This window comes from Gorilla gorilla, chromosome 7 (genome assembly GCF_029281585.2).
Source record: "Gorilla gorilla gorilla isolate KB3781 chromosome 7, NHGRI_mGorGor1-v2.1_pri, whole genome shotgun sequence".
In the NCBI taxonomy this organism is placed as follows: domain Eukaryota; kingdom Metazoa; phylum Chordata; class Mammalia; order Primates; family Hominidae; genus Gorilla; species Gorilla gorilla.
In genome coordinates this window covers 115,099,076-115,117,036 of record NC_073231.2, presented here as the reverse complement: position 1 = coordinate 115,117,036, position 17,961 = coordinate 115,099,076, and the positions used below count along the sequence as shown (strand labels likewise).

The window sequence follows — 17,961 nt, the reverse complement described above, 5'->3', positions numbered from 1 at the left end:
CCACAGGAATGCCGATTGGTCTTAGGTTTGGTCGTTTAACATAATCCCAGACTTCTTGGAGGCGTGTTCATATTTTCTTATTATTTTTCCTTTGTCTTTGTTGGATGGGGTTAATTCAAAGACCTTGTCTTCGAGCTCTGAATTTCTTTCTTCTACTTGTTTGATTCTATTGCTGAGACTTTTCAGACCATTTTGGATTTCTGTAAGTGTGTCCATTGTTTCCTAAAGTTTTGATTGTTTTTTATTTATGCTATTTCATTGAATATTTCCCCTTTCACTTCTTGTATCATTTTTTTTGTTTCCTTACGTTGGGCTTTGCCTTTCTCTGATGCCTCCCTGATTAGCTTAATAACTGACCTCCTGAATTCTTTTTCAGGTAAATCAGGAATTTCTTCTGGGTTTGGATTCAATGCTGGTGAACTATTGTGATTTTCGGGGGGTGTTAAAGAACCTTGTTTTGTCATATTACCAGACTTGATTTTCTGATTCCTTCTTATTTGGGTAGGCTCTATCAGAGGGAAAGTCTAGGGCTCAAGGCTGTTGTTCAGATTCTTTTGTCCCATGGTGTTCTCTTGACGTAGTAGTCTCCCCCTTTTCCTATGGATGTGTCCTCCTGAGAGCCGAGCTGTAGTGATTGTTATCTCTCTTCTGGATCTAGCCACCCAGCAAGTCTACCAGGCTCCAGGCTGGTACTGGGGTTGTCTGCACGGAGTCCTGTGTTGCATACCATTTGTGGGTCTCTCAGCCATGGATACCAGCATCTGTCCTTGTGGAGGTGTCAGCGGGGTGAAATGGACTCTGTGAGGGTTCTTAGCTTTGGTGATTTAATGTGCTATTTTTGTGATGGTTTGCTCTCTATTAGGAGGTGGTGCTTTCCAGAGAGCATCAGCTGTGGTAGTATGGGGAGGAACACACAGTGGATGGGGCTGTAGAACTCCCAAGAGTATATGCCTTTTGTCTAGAGTTCCCAAGGTGGGTAGGGAAGGACCATTGGTTGGGGGCAGGGCTAGGCGTGTCTGAGCTCAGGCTCTCCTTGGGCATTTCTTGCCACAGCTGCTGTGGGGGATGGGGGTGAGGTTTCCAGGTCAATGGAGTTATGTTCCTAGGAGGATTATGGCTGCCTCTGCTGAGTCATGCAGATTGGTCAGGGAAGTGGGGGAGAACCAGCAGTTACAGGCCTCACCCAATTCCCATGCAATCCGAGGGGCCTGTCTCACTCCCAGCATGCCTTCGCCAACAGCACCAAGTCTGTTTCCAGGTAGTGGGCAAGCAGGGCCGAGAACTTGCCCCAGGCTACCCGTTTCCCAGCTCCAAAAGCAAATATGGCTTTCCTTCTTCGCCTGCCTGTGGAGTCTGCCCACCAGATTCACACCCTTCCCTGAGTTCTGGGAAGGAGACTTCTCCATCAGTTCAAAGTGTTACAAAGTTCAGCTGGCGATTTCCTTTTCCCTGTGGCCTTTGCCCGGTGCCTCTGGCTGCCCTCCCGAAGGACCCCTGTGAGGACAGGCAGAAATGGTTTGTTAGGGAACCCAGCGAGCTGACAGGGCTTTCCCTGCTGCTTCCTCTACCCCTGTGTTTTGCTCAGCTCTCTCAATTGACTCAGTTCCAGGTAAGGTCAGAATCTTCGCCCATAACCTAGACCTTCAGGTTCCAAGTGGGGGTGTGTGTTTGAGGGGTCTCTCTTTCCCACTTCCACAGTTTGGGTACTCACAGTATTTGGGGTGTCTCCCGGGTCCTGTAGGAGCAATCCACTTCCTTCACAGGGTCTGTGGGTTCTCTAGGCTTTCCTGATTTATTCCTGCAGTCATTCTGGAGCAAAAAATCATGATGCGAGGCTCCACAGGCTGCTCTGTCCATCAGAGTTGCAGCTGCAATTTAGTCCTGCCTCCCATCTGCCATGATCTGCCCATCCCCCTAAACATTTTAAATAATCATGTTTCTTGTTAAGTTTTAAGGGCTCTTTTTATGTTATACATATTAGCCCTGGGTTATATTTATGACAAATACTTGTCTCCCTTTCTCTTACATGCCTTTTATTTACATGTAGAAAGACTTTTTCTATCCTGAGATTATAAGAACAGTTTTATTTTCCTTTTCCTTTAACACACTTAGACACTTGATCTACTGGAATATGGAATATTTTTGTTTATGATATGTGGGAGAGAATAAGTTTAATTTTTTCCCAGAAGTTCTCTGGTGTCCCAGTAGCATTTGTGGACTAGTCTGTTTTCTTTTTATTTCACTAACTGGAAATACCACATCATGCTCTAAATGATGTGACCTACAGTAAAATTTATCTTAATTGACCTCCACTTAACAGACCAAATGGGTTAATTGATAGTTTCTGTTCTCTCTGTAAAACATACTGATGGAAGACCACAGTAAGCTTAATGTTTACTACTAATAGGCTACTTAATACTATGCTGGTATGATTCTGTTTCTTGCTTGTGGTTTTAGATCACTGATACTCAGATTTGATCATTCTACAAACTTAATGTGAGCTCTGCTTGCCATTGAGTATTTATTATTTAATTTAATATTATATAAAGCAGTAAAATATGAAAGGAAGGAAAGGTGCTGTTTCGGAGAAAGCTAAATTAGGTGCTTTAGAAAGAAAAAATGGGTCACCAAAAATTTTGTGGCCAGTAAGGACATTGTATACAGTTTACTTAAATATTATGGCATATATAGATCTAAGTTCTAGGAGCAGGTAATGAAATATCGTTATAAAGGGTTACTTTTCTCCTATAGAAAAACTTGTAAAGTTTAGCAACAAAAACAAATGGTTGAATTTGAGTGCAGTTTGGTATATGAGAGGAAGTTTATCTTCTGAATTATAGACCTTTAAAAATATATTCTCTTGTAAAACATTTTAATGACGTAACTGTTGTAGTCCATTTGTGCTGCTGTAACAAAATACCTGAGAATTGGTAATTTATAAAGAACAGAAATTTATTTCTGTGAGTTCTGGAGCTGAGAATTCCAAGATCCAGGTACTGGCAGGTTTGGTGTCTGGTAAGGGTTCAGTCTCTGCTTCTAAGATGATGCCTTGAACATTGCATCCTCCAGAAAGGAGGCATAATATGTCCTCACATGACAGAAGGCAGAGGGGGAAAAAGAGACAAACTCCCTCTTTCAGTCCCTTCTCTAAGGTTACTTAATCCCAATCACCAGTGTGGAGCCCTAATGATCAGAAGCCCTAACTTTTAGTAACATCACTTTGGTGATTAGGTTTTAACTCAGCTTTTGGGGAGGATACCACATTCAAACCCTAGCAGCAACTCATAACTTTACATTGTAAGTACATAGACCAATTAAAATTTGTTAACAAAAACCTAGATTCGTAGTAGGCTAAATGTAGTGTTTTCATACCGCAGACTGGTGTCTCTGTAGGCATTTTGAACATGATGTGGTATTTCTAACTAGTGAGTTAAAAATACTGATCTTTAACTCTAAAATTAAGAGAATGAAAACTAGATTACTGCATTGTATTAGTTTTCTGTCATACGACAACTTCAAAACTTAGTGACTTGAAACAATAACCACTTAACCATATCACACAGTTTCTATGGTCAGAAATCCGGGAGTAGTTCAGGTGGGTGGTCTGGCTCATGATTTTTTCATGCGTTTATAGCCAAAACGATAGCCAGGGCTGCAGTCATCTGAAGCCTTGACTAGGACTAAAGGATACATTTTCGAAATGATTAACTCATGGAATGCTGATCGTTGGCAAGAGCCATCATTTCCTCCCGATGTGGGTCTGTCCATGGGGCTACCTTAAGCATATTCATAGCATGGTAGCTAGCCACCCTCAGAATGTGTGATCCAAGAGAGAGAGAGTGAGGTAGAAGATGTAAAGTCTTTTATGACCTAGTTCTAGAAGTCATATGCCATCTGTCACATCTACTGTATATTTTTGTTAAAACTGAATCAGTAGGACAGCTTACATCAAAGGAAGAGGAATTAGACTCCAACTCTTAAAAAGGAGAGAAACCACCACACCGCAGATATTTATTTTGTGTGTGTGGATCAGTGAAGAGGAAGAGATTAATGTATAATGTTTGGTCTTTTTAGGACACTGCCTTAGGAAAACCACGAGAGGTGTTTCGACTTCCTACAGATTTGACAGCATGTGACAACCGTCTTTGTGCATCTATCCATTTCTCATCTTCTACCTGGGTTACCTTGTCAGATGGAACTGGAAGATTGTATGTCATTGGAACAGGTGAACGTGGAAATAGCGCTTCTGAAAAATGGGAGGTGAGGGTTTGTTTAAGACTTATGTGAAGTCCAGAAAGTATATGTAAATTACACCCTACTTATTTTAAAATGACACTTTTCAAGGATGGTTTACATGTGATCTGTTGTTTGTTTGATATATAACGTTTTGGATCTCTTTTTAACTAAATTATAAAATATATATTTTTCACAAACTGTTACATTAACCACTCCTGTTTTGATCTGGAGTCAGTGCAGTTGTCAAGAATTGCATTCATTTTTCAGCAGACATCTTATATGCGTAGAGTACTTCATTAAGCATTGGCATTGCCTCCTCCTTCTTGAAGAAGAGTTGACCAAAAGCTTATGTTAGGATGATTTTCTCCTCTGCCGTTATGTTAGATTTGCTGGGATGTTTACATTGGTCAAATAGTGGTCAGATTACCAGAATATTCTCTACTTAGAAAAATACATGATATAAATATATAGTTATATGCCAATTTCCAAGACAACATTTTTACTTTAATTTAAAAAATTAGATATAAATCTAAAGGGTAGTTTAGGGTTTTAATAGTAATAAATAAGGAATTAATTTTTCTAGAACTACAGTTTTTGAAAACAGAAGAAAATGTTGCCAAGTAGATAATCAAAAGATTTAGTTTACTGCTTCAGCTCCTTTGAGTTATGCTAATAAGTGTATTGTAATATTGCTACTGTCTGAACCTCTGTAGGTAGCCTTTAGTTCTGTGTAAATAAAGAGATGCGAGCTTAATATATTTATGTCTTACAAAATAATTTCATCTGACCAACAGATGCCTACAGAGACCAGGCTTTAATTACTTGAGAAAAACCAGTTAGGTCTTAGAACCAAATGGTTTACCTACCTTACTAAGTTATACTAAATGTTATACTACCAAATTATAGTATGTTCAAAATACACAGTAAATAACCAGAACAGCAGTAGCCTATTTACAAGAGCCTGTTGCATTCACAGTTTCAGATATTCATTGGATACTGTGGCAATTTCTGTTTTGGCCTTTAGTAACAACTTTCATTTTTCTGAAAAACAGAAGTAATGTGGTGTGTAGCACAGCTACCTGAAACAGTTGGAAGGTATTTTGAGAATAATGCGCAGGAGAGATATGAGTGGGAATTTATCTGGTATTGAGCTGTATGGATTCTGTAGATTTTGAACGGGACAAACCTACTTGGCTCACTTTCATTTTAAAAATAATACCACACATTATTTCATATGGGCTTATACTTCTTTTGGTTTTGTTTTGTGTATCCCCTTGGCGTGTATTAAGCCTTCAATAGTATCTTTTAAATAAATTTCAAAACTTAATTCTACCTTGTGCCTTCTTTAGCATATACTGCCCTAATGAAATAAGCTCCCTTCAGAGATGTTTTCAGCTAATAATAGTTTTGACTAGATACTGGTGGGAGAGGGAGGAGACTTGGGGATTAATTGAGGTGGGAGGGATACTGTGGAATATTGGTCACTTTAAGAAACAATTCAGGAGGGTTTTAGGACTTTAGGGTAATTAATATAACAGAGAAGCTAAAAGTAGAAGTGATTACGGAGCATGGTGGGGGGTAAGGGGGCCAAGGGTGGTGGTGGTGATTACTGAAGTTTAAAAAGAGAAATTAAAGGAGACAGCTTGCTTTCCAAATGTGTTGCCTCTAATACCATGGAAGTGCCATGTATCAACGGTATCATAGTTTAGATGCTGGGCTTGTTCAGAAAACTAGAAACTTCAGCCTAACAATTTTTAAAAGTACGCCATCTGCTCTTCTGGTTTCATTACAGTTCCTTTCACTCATACTAGAAAGAAAAAAATAAACAATAAACTAGCTACTTGTTCCTGCCAAAACTTGTCATTTTCTGTTCTTCCGTTTTGTTTCCACTATTCCTCAAACAAAAGCAAAACCCAATCAACCAATAAAAACCTGCCTTCATCTGTCATCTCTGTTTTGAATATTTAAGGATTTTTTTTAAGCTTTTGTTTTTTCTGTTTATGGAAATCTTAAGAATGGATTCTGAAGGCCCACTACTTGAATGATTTTGGCAGATGTTCAAATACATAGGGAAGTTGATGACATTAAAGCACATTTTTCTTTGTAAGGTTTTCAAGTAGGAGTAGATATGTGGGGATACCAGGTACAGGTTTTGTTTTTTGTTTTTTGTTTTTGTTTTTTAAAGCTACCTTTTTTTCAGTTAGGCTTTTTCTCAACTGTCCGTATCTTATTTGGAAATCTTGTTTAGGAAGCAGCCTTAAAACCTTCTCTATTTTGTATTTAGTCTTAAAAATGTAATAGTTGTTCAGATCTTGTGTTTGTGGTATAAGAAAGAATTTGATAAGATTTTGTGTGTTTCTGTATGATGCTTAGATAAGATTTTGTGTGTTTTTATATGATGCTTTTTTGCTTTTCAAAAAACACTTTAGGATTATATTTTAAATAGAGTTTGTTAACTTATTCTTAAATGCTAATCGGCTCTTTTGTTTTTGAGAAAAAACATGTTTTGGTGATTTATTCTTCAATGTTTTTGACTCTTGCCTTTGTAAACTTCCAGAGAATAAATAACAAACAAAAAACAGGAAAAAGGCATACACACATGCACACTTATATACAATATCTAGAAACTGAGAGGAAGCAAGGTAGCCAAGACTAATGATCAGTTTTTTTTCTTATACAAATAAATATTTTCTTAAAAGTTCTGTCCTCAGGGAACATTATCTAAACTTGCAGTCTTTATGTAAAGGACTTTTTATTTTCAAATTTCTTGTAATAATTAGTATCCAAAATAACTGTTGAATCACCAGAATCCTATATATTCCCTCTATGCTATCTGTGTTCATGTAATTATGTACACTTTTTTGTGTGTGTAATTTTGTTTTGTAGATTATGTTTAATGAAGAACTTGGGGATCCTTTTATTATAATTCACAGTATCTCACTGCTAAATGCTGAAGAACATTCTATAGCTACCCTACTTCTTCGAATAGAGAAAGAGGAATTGGATATGAAAGGAAGTGGTTTCTATGTTTCTCTGGAGTGGGTCACTATCAGTAAGAAAAATAAAGGTAAAACAAAAGTCTGAATCTGTCTCTACTGGTTGGCATTATTTAGTAGATTTTGAAACACAAAGCTGTCCCTGTAAATACTGTTTGCTCTGTCTTGGGCATTGTGTTACAATTCTGGCACCTGCCACCACTGGTGGAATGAATATGTATAGATAGTTTTTCCTCAGGTATATTTTATGAAAAAAATTGCAGTGTGCATCCACAGCCAATTATGCCTTTTATATAAAACAAGACATTGTTATATAAGTTTTGAATAATTTAACAGGTATATTTTTAATATATACAAAAATATATGCATATATATGTGTGATACACAAAAACATATACCTAAAACTAAATGTAAATTAATAAATTATAGTATAATTTAAATGTAAATAAATATAAATACTTACTTGGAAATGAATGTCTTTATTTCATTAAAGTACAGGTATGATTTCTTTTAAATCTAATTGAACTTCATTATTTGTTTCTACATTTAGGAAAACTGTTACTTTTTCTTACCTGATGTGCTTCCATGTTTAGAATAGTCCTGAACTTTGGTCTGTTTGAAGCTGTCTGTCAAGCTTCTAACTTGACATTAAAAATTACAATCTCATGAATTAATTAGGATTTCTTTAAAGTATTAAGAAATCTCTTTGCCTTTGCTTAGTTCCTGCTGACTCATTGAGTGTTTTCTTTTTAACTGTAGTTGAGTACTGAGAGTGCTTGTTTCCATAATGACTCTATGCTCTTTTTCTCAGTAGTTTTTATTAGCTGACTCATTTATGAGTAAGTTAATATAAATTAAATTATCATTCATCTCTGTAGAAGAATATTTCTTTACCATAGCTGCTAGTTTGCAATTCAGTAAAGACTGTTAGTATTTGTTTCCTAAGAGGGTTTTGCCTTTTATTCTAAAACAGCTATCTATCTAATATCTCAAAATTGTTTATAAATAAACTGAATAAGTCTCCCAGATTTGTTCTTTGAAGTATTCAGTATAATTTATTAGTTCTTTTTGGTGTTGTAGTTTTATCTCTGGAGGAACACAGTAACTTTAAACTTTAATTAGATATTAGAAAACTTTTTTGAAATCCCAGTTGGTAACCATAAGATCTATGTCACAGCTATCCGAGTATGCCAACACAGTGCAAAAGCATCCATAGACAATATATAAATGAATGAGTATAGTTGTGTTCCAGTCATACTTTATGGACATTGAAATTTGAATTTTATGTTTTTTGACATATATTTAAATATTATTCTTTAAATATTACTATTTTAACAATTTAAAAATATAAAATTCATGCTTAGCTCACAGGCCATACAAAAATAGGCCTAGATTCAGCTTTGGCTCAAGGGTCCTAGTTTGCAGAGCCCCTGCTTTAGATAATGGAAGCCTTAATTTTTTTTAGGTACATAATTCAAAATCTTACAGGAGACATTGTCATGCATATTCCTCCTCCTTTCTCCAAGACACTTGGTTCTGTAACATCTTTTTCTCAATCTGTGGTAACTCATCAAATTGCCTCAGAACATAGCAGTACTCTGCTCCAGCTCTACTTCTCCATCCCGTTTGTCTTCGTTTCTTTGCCTCAGCTGGACAAATACATTGAGACTAACCTTTTTTCTCCCAAGATTGTAGTTGTAGAATCATTAATTCTCTTTATTGTTCCCTTTATCTTTCTTTTATATCTTGTTCCTTCTCTCGCAGACTACTACTAATATGATTGGTTGTTTTCTTCTTTTTCTTTTTAGTTAACAGAACAGTATTTTTGTAAACTATTTTGAATGAAACATTTCATAAAGTATATTTATGGTTAGATAAGTTTGAAAATGTGGACATAAAATAGCTCCGTTACACATTAAGCATATTAAAGTTTCTAAAAATTGTGAGTAAAAAAAATTTAGGTTAGATGCAGAGGCTCATGCCTGTAATCTCAGCACTTTGGGAGGTCAAAGCAGGAGGATCACTTGAGCCCAGGAGTTTGAGACCAGTCTGGGCAACATAGTGAGCCACTGTCTCTACAAAAATTACAGAAACATTAGCTCGGCATGGTGGTGTGCACCTATAGTTCCAGCTATTCAGGAGGATTGCTTGAGCCTGGGAGTTTGAGGCTACAGTGAGCTGTGATCGTGCCACTGCATTTTAGCTTGGGCAACAGGGTAAGACCCTGTCTCAAACAAAAAACAATTTACATTTAATTTTAACCTAGCATTTCTCCACGTATTTAACCATGGAATCCAGTTTTTGAGGCTTCCTATTCTTTTCTGTCCCATGCATGTTGGGAAAGGCCACGCTATAAATATGTGATGTCGGTGTTTGGATCTTTAAAGTCAAGTAGGACTTTTGGCCCTGCATGTATCTATAGGGGAAGTGTAGGAGTTTTGTTCATTCATTAAATTACAAACCTGTTCTTAAATATGTGTGAACTGAATGTGTGAATATAGGTGAGGATTTTGAATAAAAACAATGAGATATTTTAGAACAGATGGTATTATTATGTAAAAACTCATAATAATATGACATTGAGTTGTGATTTTCGACTACTCAGTATGAAGCCTACAAGTATAACCCACTTTAAAGAGTAACAGTATAGGTAAAAGTATGGAGTCAGCTAAAATGTTTGAGTACTTCTTAAAGCAAAAAATTACTGTCTTTATAGGAAAATAAGTTTAATTTGTCAGAAACTTTTGGAATACAGTTAATTGTTTATATCTTAAAAGTAGCACTAATTTATGTTTAATTATAAGCATATAGATAAATGTCTTGTGTAAAAAAAATCATTTCTGCTATAAATTTATTTCATTGTTAAAATGCCCCTTATCAGGAGTTAGAGCAGGCAGAAAAATAGACCACACTGCATGTTTCCCCTTGTCCTCAATTTGTCACTTTTCAGAAGAAACTTATCACATACCTGCTGAGAAGGCAGACAGGCGTTAGTCAAGGAGAGGTAGGTCATACAGAAGCTGTTATTCCAAGTAAGCCAGTCATGTTGGAGTTCTGGGGGTACTGCTGTCTAATAAGAGATTTCTCCAAGATGGACATGTTTTATATGTGTACCATTCACTGCAGTAGCTATTAGCCATGTGTGGCTATTGAGCAATTAAAATGTAGCTAGTGTGACTGAGGAATTTAAATTTTACTTAATTTTAAGTAGACACTTCTGGCCAGTGACTACCACATTGGACAGGACAATCGGGAACAAATTTCACCAGACCCAGTATTTTAAAATAGGGACTTATTTACAGAAAATTAGGTTGTAAATTGTTTATCCTTATGAAAAGACTCTTAATAGTGTACCTTTTAATAATACATTCAAATTATTTAATTATAATTAAAATCAATTTTTAAATATCAGAATATTTTGATAATAGTTTTTATTTGTAATGTTTTGTTCTGAAATACTTTTTCTTACAGATAATAAAAAATATGAAATTATTAAGCATGATATTCTCCGTGGAAAGTCAGTGCCACATTATGCTGCTATTGAGCCTGATGGAAATGGTCTAATGATTGTATCCTACAAGTCTTTCACATTTGTTCAGGCTGGTCAAGATCTTGAAGAAAATATGGATGAAGACATATCAGAGAAAATCAAAGGTAATTTTTATTCTTAATAGAGCTTATTTGTATTTGCATAAACATATATTTATGTCTTTTGTTTTCCCAGTTAGGTTAATAGTTCTACAAGGGCAAGATAGATGCATAATTTTTTCTTTATTTTCTCATGTATTTTCCAGAAGTCTTTTATAAGGTATACCACCTTAATAGTGTGAATGAACTGATTTAATTTGATCATTTTGTTATTACCAAAAATGTTTTTTAAAAAAATCATTTATTAGCTTCCTTGATTAGGTGCTTAATAAATAGTTATCAAATAAATGTCTATTTGCTATTAGTATTGATGGTATTAATAGTGTAATATTGAAGATACTAATTTTTAAAAATAAGTTAAGCTAATGTACCTGTTCTTACCTTTTATACTAAACTGAAAGTAAGTTCCTTGAGGGCAGAATCACATAATTTTATCAGTGTTGAATGAATGAATGAAGGTTATGTTTTAGCATGAAAAGACTGGCCAGGCACGGCAGCTCACGCCTGTAATCCCAGCACTTTGGGAGGCCTAGGCCGGCGGATCAAAAGGTCAGGAGATCGAGACCATCCTGGCTAACACGATGAAACCCCCGTCTCTACTAAAAATACAAAAAAAAATCCGGGTGTGGTGGCGGGTGCCTGTAGTGCCAGCTACTTGGGAGGCTGAGGCAAGAGAATCGCTTGAACCCAGGAGGCAGAGGTTGTTGTGAGCCAGGATTGTGCCACTGCACTCCAGCTTGGGCAACAGCGAGACTGTCTCAAAAAAAAAAAAAAGAAAAGACTAACAAGAAATTTCAGAAGAAATTTATATTTGTATATAAAGAACAGACATTCTTTTAAAGCTATTCAAGAGAACATTCCTCTGTAATAATTACTGTTCATATTTCTGATGTTCATAGCCAGAGAATAGTATATTTTATTTAACAGAGATTTTTATAATATTTAACAATTCTACATATTATTCTTTGAATCTCCCTTTTTTGTTAAACAAGTTATTTTAAAAAATTAGTTTTACCTTTTTGTTTTTAAGTGAAAGCACGTTGATTAAGAAAGTAAAGAAATAAAAGAATGGCTACTCCATAAGCAGAGCAACCTAGGTTTACTATTTTTGGATGCTTTAAAAAATGAATATTAATGTAATATATAATTGAAAAATATTTTCCACAGGTTTATAAATATATGCACCTCTGAATACAAAAAGCTGTGCTTAGTAGGCCTTTTCTTTAGACTTTTAATACCTTGGTTTTCTCATGTGGGATTCGTTTTTTGTTAGATTATCTCTAAGATCCTTTCCTGAATAAATGTTACTATTCTGTCTAATTATAATGCTAACCTCATCCAAAGCTTAGCCAGAATAGCTGTTTATTTCTCTAGATCATGTGTCTTTAGAATTCCTTTGGTAAGCAATTTCGAGGGAATAGAAAGCTTGCCTTAATCTTTGGAACCATTCTGCCCAGATAACTTGGAACCATGCAGTTCCAAGACAGATTGAAGCCTAAGTGGGACACATCATGTGTTTAAATCACAACCACAGGTATTGTTTTCCTTGATGACATGTCATGCTGTATCTTGAGTTCCCTCCAAATTCATTGTTTATTTTGTCATAGGATTTTCACAGTAATAAAGGAAAAGTGTTGTAATTTTTAAAAATTGTGGGTAGTTTGGTCATTGATTGGCATTTGTAATACTTTCTGAATATTAATATATATACTGGTTTCCTTTTCTGTTAACTTCAAGAAGACTGGTATTATCTATTGGCTGTTTGGCATTTTAATAACATGTTTTTAAAGACCTAAAACACAATCTCTAAAGGCATAGAAAGGTACTCAAAGCAACCAGTAATTGAGAAAATTATTTAGGTGTTTGTATACATTCAACAATGTATACAATGGGGAGGTGATTAAAAAACTGTGACTTTACCTTTAGTCTACATCCATGGCCTTTCATTAATTAATACATTTTTAAAATTTCAACTTCTATATTAGATTCAGGGGGTACATGTCAATGTTGTTTTACCTGGGTGTATTGCATGGTGCTTAGATTTGGGGTACGAATGATCCTGTCACCCAGGTGTACTGAGCATAGTACCCAACAGTTACTTTTTCAACCCTTTCTACCCCCTCTAGTAGTCCCTATTGTGTGTTGTTGCCATCTTTATGTCCATGAGTACCCAGTGTTTAGCTCACACTTATAAGTGAGGTCATGTGGTATTTGGTTTTCTGTTCCTGCACTAATCTGCATAGGATAATGGCCACTTGCTACATTCATGTTGCTGCAAAGGACATGATTTTGTCCTTTTACCTGGCTGTGTAGTATTCCATGGTGTATGTGTGCCACATTGTTTTTATTCAGTCCACTGTTGATGGGCACCTATGTTGATTCCATGTCTTTACTGTGGTGAATAGTGCTGTGATGAACATACTAGCACATGTGTCTTTATGGCAAAAAAATTATTTATTTTTTGTATATATACCCACTATTGAGATTACTGGGTTGAATTGTAGTTCTGTTTTAAGTTCTTTGAGAAATCTCCAAACTGCTTTCCAGAGGGGCTGAATTAATTGACATTCCCACCAATAGTGTATCATCATTCCCTTTTCTCCACAGCCTTATCAGCATGTGTTGTTTTTTGACTTTTTATTAATAGCCATTCTGACTGGTGTGAGATGATATTCTCCTTGTAGTTTTGATTTGCAGGTGCAAATCTCTGATAATTAGTGCTAATGATTAGTGATGTGGAGTATTTTTTCATGTTTGTTGGCCATTTGTATGTCTTGTTTTGCAAAGTGCTGTTCATGTCTTTTGCCCATTTTTTAATGGAGTTGTTTGTTTTTTGCTTGTTCAGTTGTTTAAGTTCCTTATAGAGCCTTGATATTAGACTTCTGTTGGGTGCGTAGTTGCAAATATTTTCTCTGATTCTATAGTTTGTTTACTCATAGTTTCTTTTGCTGTGGAGGAACTCTTTCATTTAATTAGGTACCATTTGTCAATTTTTTTGTTGTTGAAATTCCTTTTGAGTACTTAGTCATAATTCATTCTCAAGGCCAGTGTCCACAATGGTGTTTCCTAGGTTTTCTTCTAAGATTCTTACAGTTTGAGGTCTTACATTTAAATCTTCAGTTCATCTTGAGTTAATTTTTGTATATGGTATAGGGGACCAGATTCATTTTTTTGCATATGGCTAGCCAGCTATCCCAGCACCCTTATTGAATAGGGACTCCTTTCCCTATTGCTTGTTTTTGCTGCCTTTATCAAAGATTGTCAGATGGGTATAGGTGTATGGCTTTATTTCTTGGTCCACTGGTCTGTGTATCTGTTTTTGTACTTTTTTTGGTTACTGTATCCCTGTAGTATACTCTGAAGTCAGTTAGTGTCATGCCTCTGGCTTTGTTCTTTTTGCTTAGGATGGCTTTGGCTATTCGGGCTCTTTTTTGGATCCGTACGAATTTTAGAATAGTGTTTTCTAGTTCTGTGAAAAATGACATTGGTAGTTTGATAGGAGTAGCATTTAATCTGTAGTTTGTTTTGAGCAGTATGGACATTTCAATGATATTGATTCTTCCAACCTACTAGCTTGGAATGTCTTTCCAGTTGTCTGTGTCATCTGTTATTTCTTTCAGCAGTGCTGTGTAATTCTCCTTGTAGAGATCTTTCATCTCCTTGTTAGATGAATTCCTAGGTATTTTATTATTATTATTGGCAGCTACAGTAAATGGGATTGTGTTCTTGATTTGGCTCTCAGCTTGAACATTATTGGTTTGTAGAAATGCTACTGATTTTCGTACATTGATTTTGTATTCTGAAACTTTACTGAAGCCATTTGTCAGTTCCAGGAGCCTTTTGGTGGAATCTTTAGGGTTTTCTAGGTATAGAATTATGTCATCTGCAAAGTTTGACTTTTCCTAATTGGATACCTTTTATTTATTTCTTTTGCCTGATTGCTCTGGTTAGTACTTCCAGGACTATGTTGAATAGGAGCAGTAAAAGTAAGCATCCTTGTCTTGTTTCAGTTCTCAAGAGGAATGCTTCGTTTTTGCCTGTTCAGTATGATGTTGGCGGTGAGTTTGTCATAGATGGCTCTTGTTATTTTGAAGTATGTTCCTTTGATGCCCAGTTTCTTAAGGATTTGTATAGTGAAGGGATGTTGGATTTTACTGAATACTTGTTCTTCATCTATTGAGGTGATCATATGATTTTTGTTTTTAATTCTGTTTATGTAGTGAATCACATTTATTGATTTGCATATGTTAAACTAACCTTGCTTCCCCAGGAATGAAGCTTACTTGATCATGGTCAATTAAATTTTTGATGTGCTGTTGGATTCAGCTTGCCAGTATTTTGATGAAGATTTTTACATCTATGTTCATCGGGGATATTGGCCTGTAGTTTTTGTGTGTGTGTGTGTCTTTGCCAGGTTTTGGTATCAAGGTGATGCTGCCTTCATAGAGTGAGTTAGGGAGGGAGTTCCTCCTCCTCGATTTTTTTGGAATAGTTTCAGTAGAATTGGTACCGGCTTTTCCTTGTATGTCTAGTAGAATTTGGATGTGAATCCATCTGTCCAGGGCTTTCTTTGGTTGATAGATTTTTTTATTACTGATTGAATTTTGGAACTTGATATTGGTCTGTTCAAGGTTTCAGTTGCTTTCTGATTCAATCTTGGGAGATTGTGTTTCTAGGAATTTATCCATTTTCTCTGGATTTTCTAGTTTGTGGGATACAGGGCTTCATAATAGTCTCTGGGTTTTTTTTTGTATTTCTGTGGAATTGGTTGTAATGTTACCTTTTCATTTCTGATTGTGTTTATTTGTATCTTCTCTTTTTTTGTTAATCTAGCTAACAGTCTATTGATCTTGTTTATCCTTTCAAAAAAAAACCAACTTTTGGTTTCATGGATTCATTGTTTGTATATTTGGGTCTCAATTTCATTCAGTTCTGCTATGATTTTAGTTATTTCTTTTCTTTTGCTAGCTTTGGTGTTAATTTGTTTTTTTTTCTTGTTCTTCTGGGTGTGATATTAGATCGTTAATTTGAGGCTTTTCTTACTTTTTGAGGTAGATACATAGCACTTTCCTCTTAACACTGCTTTTGCTGCATCCCAGATAATTTCCATGATACTGTGTGGTTTTTGAGAGATCTTCTTGGTATTGATTTCTATTTTTATTCCACTGTGATCTTAGAGTATGATTGGTATGATTTCATTTTTTATAATTTATTGAGACTTGCTTTATGGCTGAGTGTGTGAGTGATCTTGGAGTATGTTCTGTGTGCAGATGAGTAGGATTTATATTCTGTGGTTGATGGGTGGGGTATTCTGTAGATGTCTATTAGATTAAGTGTCAAATTTAAGTCCATACTTTTTTTCTTTAGTTTTCTACCTTGATGATCTGTGTGATGCTGTGAGTGGTATGTTGAAGTTCCCCACTATTGTCTTGTGGCTAAGTCTTTCCATAGGTCTAGAAGTACTTGTTTTTATGTATCAGGGTGCTCCAATGTTGAGCACATATATATTTGGGATAGTTCAGTCTTCTCATTGAATTGAACCCTTTATTATTATGTAATGCCCTTTGTCCTTTTTTACCTTTGTTGGTTTAAAGTCTGTTTTATCTGATGTAAGAATTGTGACTCCTGCCCTTTTTGTTTTCCATTTGCATAGCAAGTTTTTTTCCAGCCCTTTACTTTGAGCCTGTGGGTGTCATTATGTGTTAGATGGGTCTCTTGTAGAATGCCGATGGGCCTTGTTTTTGTTTTTTGTTTTTTTTTTTTTAAATCCAGCTTTCTACTCTGTGCCTTTCAAGTGGGATGTTTTGATCATTTATATTTAAGGTTAATATTGTTATGTGAAGTTTTGATTCTATCATGAAGTTGTTACTGATTGCTTTGTAGTTTCTATTGTATAGTTGCTTTACAGGGACTATGGCTCTGTCCTTGTGTTTTTGTGGTAGCAGATACTGTTCTTTTGTTTCCCTGTTTAGAACTTCCTTAAAGATCTCTTGTTAAGGCTGGTATAGTGGTAAGTGATTCTCTTAGTGCTTGCTTGCCTGGAAAAGATTTTGTTTCTCTTTCACTTATGAAGCTTAGTTTAGTGGGTTATGAAATTCTTGGGTGGAATTTCTTTAAAAATTCTGCAAATAGCCCTCAATCTCTCCTGGCTTGTGAGGTTTCTGCTGAGAAGTCTGCTGTTAGCCTAATGGGGTTCCCCTATGTAATCTCTTTTCTTTAGGTGCCTTTAAGGTTTTTTCTTTAGTGTTGACCTTGGACAGTCTAGTGCTATATGACTTGGTGATCTTCATTTTGTATAGTATTTCTCAGGGGTTCTCTGGATTTCTTACACCTGAATGTCTACCTCTAGCAGGATTAGGGAAATTTTCTGAATTATTCCCTCAAATATGTTTTTCAGTTTGTTTAGTGTTTCTTCTCTGGAATGCCAGTAGTTCATAGGGTTGGTTACTTTACATGATTTCATATTTCTCAGAGACTTTGTTCATTTTTTTAAAATTCTTTTTTCTTTATTTTGGTCTAGCTGGACTAGTTTGAAAGACTGGCCTTCAAGTTCTAGAATTGTTTCTTCTGCTCGGTTCAGTCTGTTGATAAAGCTTTCAATTGTATTTGGAAATTCCATACGTGAGTTTTTCAATTCCAGAAGTTTGTACTGATTTCTTTTAAAGATGTTTATCTCTTCCTTCATTTCTTGGATTGCTTTAGAAGTTTCTTTGTATTGATTTTCAATCTTGTCTTAGATCTTGTTGAGCTTCCTTGCAATCCATGCTTTGAATTCTTTGTGTCTTATTTCTGAGTGTCTATTTTGGTTAAGGACCATTTCTAGAAAGCTAGTGATATTTTTTGTCGTGTCACTACATTCAGATTTTTTTGTGGTGCCAGAATTCTTGCACTGGTTTCTTTTTTTTTTTGGAATTTTTTAATTGTACTTTTAAGTTCTGGGATACATGTGCAGAACGTGCAGGTTTGTTACATAGGTATACACGTGCCATAGTGATTTGTTGCACTCATCAACCCGTCATCTACATTAGATATTTCTCCTAATGCTATCCCTCCCCTAGCCCCCAACCCCCCGACAACCCCG

General features: G+C 35.6%; 1 protein-coding gene across 1 annotated transcript in view; it reads left to right on the top strand.

The window, feature by feature from the left end:
* NUDCD1 (NudC domain containing 1) overlaps positions 1–17,961 on the top strand; it is a 91,279-nt gene that overhangs the window by 33,706 nt on the left and 39,612 nt on the right. Inside the window, exons 3-5 of the mRNA XM_031013776.3 lie at positions 4,075–4,260; positions 7,123–7,303; positions 10,704–10,886. Of these exons, the coding sequence (XP_030869636.1) occupies positions 4,075–4,260; positions 7,123–7,303; positions 10,704–10,886 (550 nt within the window). The remainder of the gene's footprint in view (positions 1–4,074; positions 4,261–7,122; positions 7,304–10,703; positions 10,887–17,961) is intronic.